This window comes from Bos taurus, chromosome 3, assembly GCF_002263795.3.
Source record: "Bos taurus isolate L1 Dominette 01449 registration number 42190680 breed Hereford chromosome 3, ARS-UCD2.0, whole genome shotgun sequence".
NCBI lineage: Eukaryota > Metazoa > Chordata > Mammalia > Artiodactyla > Bovidae > Bos > Bos taurus.
The window spans coordinates 50944983-50958523 of NC_037330.1; the positions used below are offsets into that span (position 1 = coordinate 50944983).

At 52.4% G+C, this 13541-nt stretch overlaps 1 protein-coding gene across 4 annotated transcripts; it reads left to right on the top strand.

The window, feature by feature from the left end:
- Positions 1 to 215: 215 nt before the first annotated feature.
- Positions 216 to 12954, top strand: GFI1 (growth factor independent 1 transcriptional repressor). Of its 4 annotated transcripts, none has more exons than XM_010803290.4 (7): positions 219 to 2730; positions 2878 to 3088; positions 3410 to 3592; positions 5435 to 5916; positions 6039 to 6176; positions 7198 to 7363; positions 9774 to 12954. In XM_010803290.4, the coding sequence occupies exons 2-7, from the start codon at positions 2974 to 2976 to the stop codon at positions 9950 to 9952; spliced, it is 1263 nt and encodes a 420-aa protein (XP_010801592.1). In that variant the 5' UTR covers positions 219 to 2730; positions 2878 to 2973; the 3' UTR covers positions 9953 to 12954. The 4 variants fall into 4 exon arrangements, with proteins under 4 accessions (XP_005204310.1, XP_010801592.1, XP_005204309.1 ...); XM_005204252.5 differs by having other exon boundaries at positions 219 to 521; XM_005204253.5 differs by lacking the exon at positions 6039 to 6176 and having other exon boundaries at positions 216 to 521.
- The last annotated feature ends 587 nt before the right edge of the window (positions 12955 to 13541 follow it).

Sequence of the window (13541 nt, forward strand, 5' to 3'; positions counted from 1 at the left end):
GGCCCAGATGGGCGGGGAAGCCTCCTCGGAGCTGGACGCTACCAGCCCCGGCGCTCCAGTCAATCTGTGTCCTGAATCTGTGACTTCTTCTCGCTGCGGAAGTCTCCCAGGAGCCAAGAATAGTTCTTTTTCTTTCGAGTCATTTCTAGTGCCCGGGTGTTTGGGCCCTCTGGGTCTCCCCATCTCCTGCCTTCCCACAGAGGAAAAAAAAAAAAAACACGGAGAGAGCCGCGGGGGAGGGCGCTAGGAAGGCCGGGCCCCTTGTCCACCTCCTATACACCCTTGCGCAAAGGAGGAGCGCGCCCTGCCGCCCGACTGGGGCTTGGAGGAGGGGAGGGGGGCAGGTCTGACAAGGCTAAGCGAGCTACTCCTTAACGCTCAGGAAGTGAAGCTTGTGGTTTTGGGGGCTGAGCTCGGAAGGAGATTTAAAAAAAGAGAGAAAGAGAGACAGCGCGGTCTCTCCCGAAAGCAACTCAGTTTGAAAACTCTCGGAGCGCTGTGCCCGCGCCCTGACCCCTCAGGTAGGTCCGCTGCGCCTCTCTCCCTGGCGGGGGCGGACGCGGGAACTGGCACGGCGCTGCCGCTGCGGGGAAGACCGGAGGGCTCTACCGGGTTCCCACACGAGGTCGGCCGCAGCTTGGGAGCCAAAAGAGCTGTATCCTCTTGGTCCCCGCGCGACCCATACGGAGGCGCTGGGGATCTGGCTCAGAGGACCCACGCCAGGCAGTTTGGTTCTGCGAGGGAGCGGGATCCACAGGAAAGGAAACATCTGGTGGGGAGACGGCGGCAGCTGAGCTCTCCAGCTCCCGCCATCCCAGGCCCTGGCTGCGAAGAGTCTCGGCCGGCCCGCGTGCGCCGAGGGGACCGCCCCACCCCTCGGCCGCCAGCTGCTGCGAGAGGTCGCCTTCCCACGCGATCAGCCCTTGGTCCTACTACCGCTCTACCCACTCCACCCTCCCGGGAACGGACGGAGCCTGCCAGGCTGAAAGAGAGGCGTGCGGCTGTGGCCCGAGTCGGGAGGTTGCTTGCGTGCCTGCCTGATCCCGCGCTGTTCCAGCCAGTCCAGACTCGGCGGCGGTGGGGACAGCTCATCCCTGCATCTCCGCCCCACCCCCGTCCCGCTCCGCACCGAGCCGCAGCAGGGCCCCTCGGGACATTTTCACCCTCGTTTTCCTTTTCCTCCGAGTTTCATAGCCGTTTAAGAAATTGATTTTTGGCTTTGTGGTGTCTTAAGTAGACAGCCGACGGAGCGGCTCATGCCGGGGCTCAGAGAAAACTGAACAGACAGTCGTTCGCCCTAGGGCAGCCGAGCACCCCGAAGCCTCCTAAATCCCCGATCGTAGGGGCTGGCCCGGACACGGGCGGGTGGCACCCTCACCCCTAGGGGCCTTCTGGCGTTTAGGACACGGGAAACATCCCTTGGGACTCAGCTACACGTCCCAGCGGTCTTTTTCTCTCAAGCCTATCCTGTCCTTCTTCCGGGGAAGGGGACATGGTGGGGGCGTGGAGCGAGAATCCGTCTTGACTCCGGAGCGCCCACCGGCTGACTTTAGACCCTGGGAGCCGCATGACCCCTAGGCTGGCAGAAAAAACCGGGCAAAGCCCAAGGATGACCCTTGTCCCGCCCCGGGGATCCCCAGCGCCCTTGTGTCTGAACTAACCAAGACAACCGAGAGCTGCCATGCCCGAAGAGCCTACAGCTCGCACGTGAACCCGGCCCCCATCGCCTTCACCGAGAGAGAAAGGCACATTCGTTTTCCCCGGACCTCCTAGCCCTCCTAGCCCCGCCCCCGTAGCGAGCCAGGGGCAAGAACCATAGGCGCTGCCCCGCCTCCCCGCCGGGCTCAGGTTTCGACCCCGGGATTAGGTGAACTGATTGTGGGGGTTAATGAGAGCGGAGTAGCGGGCACTAACTCCCTCCCAGGCCCGCGAGCCCGGACCCCGGCTCTCCTGCTGCTGCCAGAGCAGCCTGCGCTCTCCCCGCGTGCTCTAAAAGGTGGGTTTTCTTCGGACTCCCGGACATCGTGCGTTTCCCAGCCGTCGCGCACGAATCCGGCTGGACTTTCCGTAGGCGAGGTTTCTGGTGAGCAGAATGGCAAGTGCTTTTCCGAGACGTTGTTAGGTGTCCATGGTCCAGTATGTCTTGCTCGGATACCTGATTCTTCTCTGCGCACCCGCGTCGCAACTTTTTCCCTGCGTGGGGGCACGAGTCAGGGCGTTCAAGATCACCGGGAAGCGAGTTTTCCCCGGGACCTTGCTTGGTCCTCTGCCACCTGCTTCCCTACCTTCCTGCCTTCTTTCTCCGGCCTTTGCTTCTCCCTAGTCCTTCTGCTGCAGTTCCCCCGACCCCGCCTCTCAGCCAGCAGGAGCCCTTTCTCCCCAGACCTCTTTTCACTGCAGTCTGTGAGCCTGCTCTTGGAGGCTTGGCTCTTTGCCCCAAGCGAGTTCGCTACCGTCTACACATTCCCCTCCCAGCCCCACTAAATTGATTGGCGCGTCTACGCCTTTCGCAGATCCGTATAGGCAGTGTGTGGTCGAGTTGGGGTAACTGGCCCGCTGGGGACTTCAGCTCTCCAAGAGTTTGATACCACAATGAGTTTTGCTAGGGAAGGGGAGGGGCCGAGGGGCGTGGGCAGGGCAGAAGGAAGAGGCCTGAGTCGGAGCCCGGAGACGGGTTGAGCTACGGCGGCAGCAGCGGCGGGCTCGCGCCACCTGTCCGAGTGCCACCTGGTGAGCGTGGCGCAGCGGGGCCAAGCCCCTCCTCCCGGGGGCCTTCCTCCCTCCTCCCTGCCCGAACGCTCTCTCTGCTCCGCTGCCCAGTCCCGGGGCCCCGGAGCGTGCTGACCCGCGCGTTTCCACCCTGTTCTCCTCTCGCAGGTCTCCGCCTGGCTGGGGCTGACGAACTCGGGTGAAGGTGGGCTGACGGCGGCTCCAGCGACCCTTGGAGAGGAGCGGGGAGCGCGCCCGACCACCATGCCGCGTTCGTTCCTGGTTAAGAGCAAAAAAGCTCACAGTTACCACCAGCCGCGCTCCCCGGGACCTGACTATTCCCTCCGCCTGGAGAATGTACTGGCGCCAGGCGGAGCAGGTGCGGGGAGGGCGCGGGCCGGGAGGGACTGCTCCCGGGGCCGTAGACTCTGCGTCCCGCCACGCCATCTCCTAGGAACCGGGGGAAGAGTTCTGAACCCCCTTTGCTGCCTTTTCTTGTTACCCACTGTTTGGGTTCCTTTCGGGCTCGTCGCCTAGATTGCCAAGGCCTCCCTGCTCTCGCCCTTGGATCCAGGAGGGTTCAGGCCAGGTCTGGGGAGAGCTAAGAGAGCCCAGGTGCCACCATCTGGGGGGACGCACTTCAGAACCATCGGGCCCAACCAGACCCAACCTGAGCCCCTATCCGGCCTCTTCTCCGCAGACGGCATCTCGAGCACAGGCGGGGCGAAGGCGGAGCTCAGGGGCCGTGTGTCCCCCGAGTCTCAGCTGACCGAAGCCCCCGACAGAGCCTCCGCGTCCCCTGGCAGCTGTGAGGGCAGCGTGTGCGATCGGAGCTCGGAGTTTGAAGACTTTTGGAGGCCTCCGTCGCCTTCTGTGTCTCCAGGTAGGGACCTGTTGGGGGCTCTGGGGCCCGGGGAGGGAGGCGGGGACAGGGACCCCGCGCTGAGCAATGAACCCGCGCGGCTTTGGGCACAGAAGTGCCAAATCGATTGCGGAGAATCTTTTCGAGAAGAGGGATTTGTTCTTGCTTCCCGAGTGGAGGCATTGGCTTCTCTAGGCCAGCGTCAGCCTGCTCGCGGGGGTCGGCTGCTTGGATCCCAGGCGACGGGACCTGGGCTGTTCATCCCTAACATTCATTGGCACGGAGCTAGTGGGCGAAAGAAAATAAATGAGTCGTTTCTTTAGGTAGCAATGTTGACATTTCGTTTTCTGACGAGAGATGATTGTTTACAAAGAGCCAGGATTCCAGAATACAGACCCCTCCCCGAGTCTCAAACAGAGACCTGGGCAGTCAGTGAAAAAAGATGTGTCGTTGTCTTGAAAAATTAAGCTCGTTTCCGCGGCTTTGGGCCTGGCAGAGATGGGGCCCCAAGCCGGACAAAAATCTCGGTCCCTCGCTAGGTCTTCGCAGGCGCAGATTGGGGGCCTATTTTATTTTTTGTTCTGCCGGGTTGGCCCGGCTTTGGGAACCAGTGCTTGTTGGTTTCATTTCCAGCCAGCAATCGAGTTTCGCGCAAACTGAGTGACTTGCGCGTTGGGTGGGGGCGAGTCTCCGGTTCCGGCGGAGGGGCATGGAGAGCGCAGGACCGGGATTCTGCTAAGGACCGGTTATTTCCAGATTCCATTTACCAGTTTTAAAAGATACCCCCAACCCCATCCCACACTCAGTGTGTGGATCTGGCTAAGCGAGGGCGTCTGGGAACAGGCCACCGGAGAGTCCTTCTTGGCTGTGCTGGACACCGCCCCGCAAGGACTGGGCGCCGCCGGAATCTCCGACGGAAACTCGAAGTGAGAAGCCACTTCTCACTGAAGTGACTAGCCTGAGCTGGATCTGTTCACAGAACTGCAGTGTTTGTGAACAGATCTGTAAATCCGTGTGTACTGAGGGGAAAGTGTATATTGGTAGCTGGTTTTAACAAAATTCGCAGGGGTGGGGGTGCAGAAGGCCGCTAATTCGGAAAGTTGTTCGTCTTGCAGGTGGTGGCTAAACCTTCAATCCTAAATTATTCTCTAAGAAATTCGTGTTTTGTTTTCTTTTTTGTCCCCTGTCAAACTACGATAGGAATGGGAACGGGGAGTATTTTGGCAAACAGATCAAGCCCCAAACCCCCTTCCCGCTGCCTCTTCGCTACCTGCCAACACTGGATATTTAATAACGTTGAGAGTGCTTACACCTTCCCGTTGTTTTTTTTTCCCCAGACACAAATGTCTCGGATAGGTCGGGCCATATTTTATTGGTCCTCGTCTCCCTCCCTCATTATAGATCCCAGGAAAGAAAAAGGACGGAGTGGGAACACGTAGGGGCCGGGAAAGCGCCGGCACTGGGCCCTCTGCCCGCAGGCTCGTCCAGGTCCGAAACAGTGGCCGCTTTCTCGTCCGGCACAGCTCGGCTCTGCTCCAAACGTTTGTAAAGCATGGCGCGCCCTTCTCTACGCGGCCGCCACATGTGCCGGTCAAGTCTAAAAAGACCCTCTTAACGTCGTGCGCTTCGGCTGTCCTGGCACAGAAAGTCCTCGCCCGATATCATTTTAAGTTTCTGTGTGCTGCCTTGCCGCCTCCAGTGGTTCTCGGAGGCCCCAGGGACCCGGCCAGGGTTTGAGCCTGGAGGCGTCCCTGGCACCCAGCGCAAGGGCCGGCGCCCCGGCGCCCCAGGGATGGGTGCCTGGCAGTTCCATAGACACACCGACCGGTTGACCTGACCGGACGCCCTCTTGTGCCTCCACAGCCTCGGAGAAGTCGGTGTGCCCGTCGCTGGACGAAGCTCAGCCCTTCCCCCTGCCCTTCAAGCCGTACTCGTGGAGCGGCCTGGCGGGTTCGGATCTGCGGCACCTGGTGCAGAGCTACCGGCCGTGCGCGGCCCTGGAGCGCGGCGCCGGCCTAGGCCTCTTCTGCGAGCGCGCCCCGGAGCCAGGCCATCCCGCGGCGCTGTACGGCCCGGAGCGAGCTGCGGGCGGCGCGGGGGCCGGGGCGCCCGGGGGAGGCAGCGCAGGAGGCGGAACTGCCGGCGGCGCGGGCCTGGGGCTCTTCGGCGACTTCGGGCCCGCGGCGGCAGGACTGTACGAGCGGCCGGCCACCGGCGGACTGTACCCGGAGCGCGGCCACGGGCTGCACGGCGACAAAGGCACAGGCGTCAAGGTGGAGTCGGAGCTGCTGTGCACCCGCCTGCTGCTGGGCGGCGGCTCCTACAAGTGCATCAAGTGCAGCAAGGTGAGGCTCCCGCGCGCCTGGCTTGACCGGCCCCGCGCCCGCGCCCCACGGCCCGCGCCCAGCCGGCGTCCGCGCCCCTCGGCCCCTCTCAGCGGCCCTCTCCCCGGCCCCACCCGCCTCAGGTGTTCTCCACACCGCACGGGCTCGAGGTGCACGTGCGCAGGTCCCACAGCGGCACAAGACCCTTTGCGTGCGAGATTTGCGGCAAGACCTTCGGGCACGCGGTGAGCCTGGAGCAGCACAAAGCCGTGCACTCGCAGGTAAGCGCGGGGCGAACGGCCGCGCGCCGCCCTGCTCAGGTTTTCGCGTTCGGGGATCTCCTGTGCGACACCGGATGCTCTCCGCCTGGCAGCTTTCGCCTTGGACTTACCCCGACTGCCCCCAGTCCCCTCTGCCACGTCCCCTGGCTCAGACGTAGGCGTGGAGAGAGAGGTCGGGCGTTGCCGGCCTCGAGGCAGCCCTGGAGTTCGGTGTCACATTGTTTGTGAGACTCAGGAAAGTGATCTTGATCATTACTTTGGGTCTGAGGAAGGCTTGTATGCACTCCTGCGGGTGATATGTCAAATTTGTTAGCTCTGTTTCTTGGCCTCTTTCTTTTCACCAAATGGCTGATACTTAACCTGCCTTGACCTCTGCGGGTTGAAAAGGAGGAATCTCAGCTCATTTAGAGCCTCCAGTGTTTGTCCCGCTATTCTTTCATTTATTCATTTGTAAATATTTGTTGCTCAACTTCAGGTACTAGGTCCTTGAGAATCCAATAACACACCAGCTTCCTGACAGGATACCCTCACAGAGATTATGCTTTAGCTGAGAGGGTAGATAACCAAATAAGAACACAAGTAACGATGGCAGCAGAATGCTTATTTACAAACTCATTTGCTCAAAAGTATTCTGTCTCCTTCAACACCCACACTGGGTGGGGATGGGATGGGGGAGGAGCATCTCAAGAGATTGAGGTCTAAGCCTCCTGTTGAGGAGGGTGGAGAAGTGTTTGTAAATGGGTGTCAAAAAAGCAGGGTGGGGATACAGTTTTGCCAAGGGGTGTGGAAGGTTGTGGCTGAAAAGTGTTTGGGTCGAAAAAATGTTAAAGGGGTAGAGGATAAGAGCGGGAAGGGTGGAGGCTGGAAATAAACTGGGAGGAGAGAGGATAATGGAGCACCCTGTGTGGATGGAGAGTCTGAAGGAGGGGACAGTCCTGGTTTGGGGGATTTCAGGGTCAGTTGGTGGTGAGGAGAATGGCAGCCTAGACGATTGCAATAGGAATGCCACGTCTTTCTGCAGGAACGGAGCTTTGACTGTAAGATCTGTGGCAAGAGCTTCAAGAGGTCATCTACGCTGTCCACACATCTGCTCATCCACTCAGACACCCGGCCCTACCCCTGTCAGTACTGCGGCAAGAGGTTCCATCAGAAGTCAGACATGAAGAAACACACCTTCATCCACACTGGTGAGCGAAGGCCTTTGGCTGGTAGGAAACACCTGGTGAGGGATGGGAAATAGGGGGAGGGTGGGGGAGGTCCAAGTGTTTCTCCCTGAGGCCAAGGTAATTCACCTCCTCTGTGATATTCTTGAAGAGAATTGGTGGTAGGTGGGACCTCCCAGAAGGAGTTAATCCACGCAGAGAAAACTGAGGAGGCAGATTCTCTGTGATTCATTTACATACATGGTTCTCCACAGAGTCTTTGATTTGGGGTTATATCTGAAGAACCATTCAGCAGGTCAGCTGCAAGTTTTCTATCCTTGCAAAGAATATTTTCCTCTACGTTAGCAGCTGCTCCAACTTCTTTCTGCTCTAGGTGAAATATGAAGCTCCGGGTCCTTTCAGAGCATTGCTCTAAATGTTTACCTAGAGATCGAGATTTTCTCCAGGGCTACCACCCAGCCTTTTCAGGGGGAAGGGTCTTACGTGCGACCTCTTGGCTGCATTTTTAGGAGTCTGACCGCTTATTCTGATTGAGCAAGGGAAAAAATGGTAAATATTACTAGGCTTTTTCATCTAAGCACTTTTAAAATGCGGTATCTCATTTTATGCTCACAACAACTCAGGGAGGTGAAGACTATTCCTTATCCCCATTTTAGAGAAGAACAAACATAAAGTGAGGCACAGAAGGGTTAGGTACTTTCTCAGAGTCATATTGGTAGCAAGTGGTAGATCCGACTTAAATTCAGGACTGTCTGCTCTCAAGTGTCTATGCTTTCTACCACTGTTTATTGTATTCTGTTTTCAAAGTCAAAAGGATTGGTGAATATAGAACTCCTCTATTCACTTATTGCCCTTTTTAAAATATAAGCAAGTTTGTCATAATAATGATGATTCTTTACTTATTATAATGCTTCATAACGTACCAAATGCTTTCAAGTCTCTCTCTTCCTTTGATTCTTACTCCTGTCCCATAAAGTAGAAGGAGCTGCTCTTACCATCATGAAACTCAGAGAGATGGAATGATTTACCAAAGTTCAGACTGGAAGTAAATCATCAGGCTGTGGAATGCTCTGGCTTCCAGTCCTGGATTCTAAATTTTTGGTTTTGTGTAGGCGGCAGTGTTAATGCCAGGACCACTCTCTTTAATAATCAACAAGATATTTACATGAGAGCCAGAATTTTATTTCAGAATATGAATACTGACTTAATTTGCAGTGTGTTCCAGACAATCACCATTGATGTTTTTAAATATGTCTGGCGTTGCAAAGAGTCGGACACGACTGAGCGACTCAACTGAACTGAAGTGAGTGTAGATGCCTCCGTCAGAAAACCCAGAAAAAATATCCTACTTTAATTGTGTTCTCTTGCCTGAAATTTCCATGCAACTCATTCCTTTTGAGTAAAGGTATTCAAGACATTTACCAAAATGCAACTAGGATCTTGATTGAGTGAAACATTAAGCCTTTATCAAACGTTTTCATTATAGCTAGAATTTGTTTCTCAGATTTGTTTGACCCTAAAGGGATAGGACAAGTTTTGATGAGTGGTTCCTTATCAAGGAAATCTGAAGCACAAAGATAGAAAGGGGTATAGCAAGAGGAACAGAGAGTTCCTCAAAAACAAACTTCATCTATTTTGCATTTTTTCCAAGGCCAAACCTGACAATAATGCCATGCTGAGGCTATTTGAAAACATCATACTGCTTTTCCAAATGTTAAACTGTACATGGATTAGGGGGGAAAAGGAACACTTTTCTGTTATTTATTAATCCATGGTGAAAGAGCTGTTGGTATATAAAGAATCCTGTGATTACCCTCATAAAAAAAAAAGTAAAATCAAGATAGAAAAGGATCAGCTGCCTTAAGAAATACTTTGTGACCCAGGTGTGGATTTTTTAAAAATAAGACTTCGAGAAATACCCATCCTTCAGATGCATTCTGTTGTCCTCCAAGGGCAAGAAAGAAGGCAGCCTCACTGGTCCACACAGACCAACACCGACTTGGAAATTCAGATTTGAAAACTTCCTCTCCATTAGAACAGAGTCACATGGTTTGAAAGACAGCACCCCACCCCCCTACAGCCCTTGTGCTGAACATCTGCTGTGGGGAGCTTTCTACTTCTGAAGTCGGGGGTGTCCTCCCAGGGCGGATTCAGCTGCAGTTCTGGGGAGGGCACGTGGCCTGTGCTCTGCTTCCGTTTAGCAGGAAACGGTTTGAGGCCTCCGGCTGGGAACCCCCATGCAGAAAGCCTCCCTTCCACCTGGTGCACCTATGGCTTCCCTGGCCTTGCATTGCCACACACACCACCCTCCAGACTGCTCACAGGCCTTAGGCTGTGGTGTAGCCAGCTGCTGCCAAGATCCTGTGGGTCACTGTGAGTCCCCGCTAGCTTTATCATGGACTCATGCTTCCCCCTCTCCCTTCCATCCCTGTAGGCGAGAAGCCCCACAAGTGCCAGGTGTGTGGCAAGGCATTCAGCCAGAGCTCCAACCTCATCACCCACAGCCGCAAGCACACAGGCTTCAAGCCCTTCGGCTGCGACCTGTGTGGAAAAGGCTTCCAGAGGAAGGTGGACCTCAGGCGGCACCGGGAGACGCAGCATGGGCTCAAGTGAACACCGCACCTCATTCGCGTGTGCAGTCATACAACACTACGGAGGGCAGCCTCCCCACTTGCCACCAGCCACTTCCGCAGATCTCTCTGGGGTGATACCTTTTCCCTTTCCTCCCTGGAACTGCCAGAGGAGATAAGTTACCTTTTCAAAGTCCAGCGTGGAGGGGGAACCGAATGACTCCCTGGGCAGAGGACTCGCCAAATAGGCTTCTTTACACCTGAAGACTCCAAGTGGAGAAGAAATCGGCTAAAATCTTCGGCCTGATAGTCCTTCCCATACCCAGACCTGTTCCACAGATAGAAAGCCCCTTGGGTTTCTTCCCTTCTCTTCCTGTCCAACCCCAGATACTTGTGTGGAAGAGGAGGAATCATCTCTCACAAGATAGATACATATTAATGTTTTTATCTGGAATGAAGAATGAGTGTTATTTTTTTCCTTCTGGGGACTTTGTTGACCCCTTTTTGTTGGGTGCTGCCTATAAAGCTTGGAGGAATTGTTTCTTGCGTTTGAAAATTGGTTCAGAAACTGATTTGGGAAGGGAATTTCATACTTTTGAAAATGACAAAAAATGCACTGTAGAGCCTGCCCAAAAAGAAGCAGAAGGAAAGTGGGCTTGGTGAGAAGAGATTCAAGGTTCTCCCTCCAGGAGACTTGTGAAGGCTTCTTCAGAAGAGTGGAAGCACATAGTAATGCCTTTGGGCAAGGCTGTCATCTGTTCACTCAGCAAATGTCTACTGACCACCAGTTACCATGGTATCAGGCACTATGCTAGGTACTAGGGAGCCAGAGAGTAGCGGCTCAGTCTCTGTCCCTGACCTGCATCTCCAAGTAGCTGGGTCTGTTCTTCCCCACAAAGGAATTCTGAGAAGATAAAACAGGATCTTGAAACTTCCCTTCAGGTCGTTTGGATTTTATCAAACATAAACGAAAAATAGCTGAATAGATACTTCAAAGATTCATGTATAAATTGTTTTTTTATTGTTAAGCTGATATTTTTAAGATGTCTAAGCTAGCAGGCATGTGGGAATGAAGGCTCTGTCTTCAACTCTTTTGAACCCTCCATGTGTACCACAGAGGGAAAAAAAGTGATATTTTTACTTTGATGTAAATGTTTTTAGATCTTCTGGAGTGTATTATGTTTGTTAATACGTATTTATTAGAGTGATGTTTTAAGTTAATAAAGTATTAAGACTCTTATATATTGCTTTTCATTTAGGCAAGGAATTTGGTCTGTATGGGGAGTTGGTACTGAAGGACACTGGAGTTAAATATAAAGCAGATAAGACAACATCCAAAAGAGAGCAAAATCCAATAGCTCTGGTTTTCATGTGTTTTTTTTTTTTCTTTCTTTCTTTCATTCTGTGCCTGAGCACCTTCTTTCTTAACAGGAAAGCTAGGGTTACAACAGTAAGCTTCTACCTTGCCAAGTCCCTGATATCCTACATGTATGTGCTCAGTCATTCAGTTGTGTCTGCATCTTTGCAACCCCATGGATTGTAGCCCACCAGGCTCCTCCGTCCATGGGATTCTCCAGGCAAGAATACTGGAGTGGGTTGCCATTGCCTTCTCCAGGGGTTCTTCCCTACATGTTTATGGGCTCTTTATTCTGAGAGTTTCAGGATTTTTTTTTTTTTAAACAGGCCAGAAGGCTCCCTGATGAATAAAGACATTAGAAACCTTTGGTCTAGAGATTGAGTCAGTCATGACCCTGTCACCAGCATACCAGGTGACTTGGACAAATCGTTTGACCTTCCAGATACAGATTTCATTCACCATAATAATGAAGATATGATTCTGTCATCACAGTCCAAACCTGACTACTTCTCTGGAGATTGGAGGGAAAGAAGTATCTGAGATTGATTAGCTACCTCACCTAAAACAAGTTATAAATCTGAAGACTGATGAGAGGCAGTAAAATTGGGATCTAGGTTATTTCTGGCTCTGTCCCACCTGTGGGAATTTCTGGCATAGATCAGTCCTTGAAAAGAATGAACCCAGAATAAACTTCTGGCCTAAATCCCAACTACCTGTACTCTTTCTAATACTTGGTCAAGGCAGTGCACAGCCCATGGTGACTGTCAGCAGATTGTCCATTTCTGTTCAAATCCATTTCACCCATATTGGTATGTGCCTGGCACTCTTCTAGGTGTTGGGGATTCAGCAGTGAACACAATGTCCTGTGGAGCTTTGTATATTTGGTCAGTGCTGAATCTTCAACTCCCAGAACAGTGCCTGGTGCATAGTAGGAGATCAATCAATATTTGCTGAGCTGGTAAGTGAATACGCAGAGGAAATAAACTCCTGCTTCATCCTGGCTGCTCTGCTCTCTCCAGCAGAAAGGGAAGAGAAACCGCTTGAGGGCCAAAGAAGCAGATAGAACAGGTAGGACTCTCTCTGGGTTGGAGAGTAAGGGGGGCTTTGACCATGCTTTTCTCTGGTCTCTCCAAATCTCAGTGCTCTGCTATCCTCACTTGGTTTTCAAGACTGTATCTTTTCATGTCAGTTTACTCTCATTCAAAACTGAAACATGTACACTCGAAGGCCGTTTAAGATAATTTTCCAGAACTGTTGGGTGAACAGCTACAGCATCTAGGAACCTCTTTCTAGTGTCCTGGGAAACAAGGTTCCCAGTGAATAAAGATCACAGAATGATCTTCTCACAGGATTCACTGTGCACACCGGTTGCTAATTTCTAACTTGGTTTGAAAAGTAAAGAAGCTACATTGTGGGGTAAGTAGAACTGATTGAAATCTAGTTAACTGCTCTGTCCTGCGCTCCCATTATGACTTTTAGAACTTTGATCCATTTTTATAACCTATATGCAATAAATGTGAAATTTAATTTTGATGTTAATAGTATGCATATTGGGGGAAAAACATATCTTGATATCCTCACTTCAGAATCAAAACACATTACTGTGCCTGTTACTGTGTGAAATTTGAAGATTGCGAATATCTCTCTTAATGTTATTACTTGACTCCATTAAAAATAGATTGTGAATATTCCATGTCACATTATTCATGAAGCAGGCCCTCTGCCTTTTGTCCGCGGGAGTAACAGTAGAAAGGGTAACCAGAGACACCAGAGCACACCTTTGTTTCTTTCACTAAATTTTTAATAACACCTCCAGCTAGCCAGTTGGTGAAGCTCAGCTCTTGCATAAAAGTGGAAAAGCACAGCTATCTCAGAGAAGACCAACTCTTTCAGGAGCTAATTTGAGTTTGCGTTCATCTACACCAGAGATGATTAAATTACCTATCAGGTGTGCTGAGCTATCAGGATTCAGGCCATGTAAAAGGTGAATTTCATCTGATTGATTTGAAACACAGATGGAACAATTGAGTTTTCAAAGCCCCACCTTAATTAAAGGAAGAGCAAAGTATCACTCTGGGTGGGTTCTTAACTGCCATTGCCCTTGAAAACTGGGTGTTGATAGTGATTTTTTTTTTTTCAGTGTAAGTGTCGATAGTGATTTGACCTGTTCGTTTTGTCGTGTGCCTGTTTGTTTAACCTGATCATTTAACAGAAAGAAATGAATTCAGAGTAAGGCCAAAAATTACGTGATTGCTTTGTCTGTGCATTTCTAGAG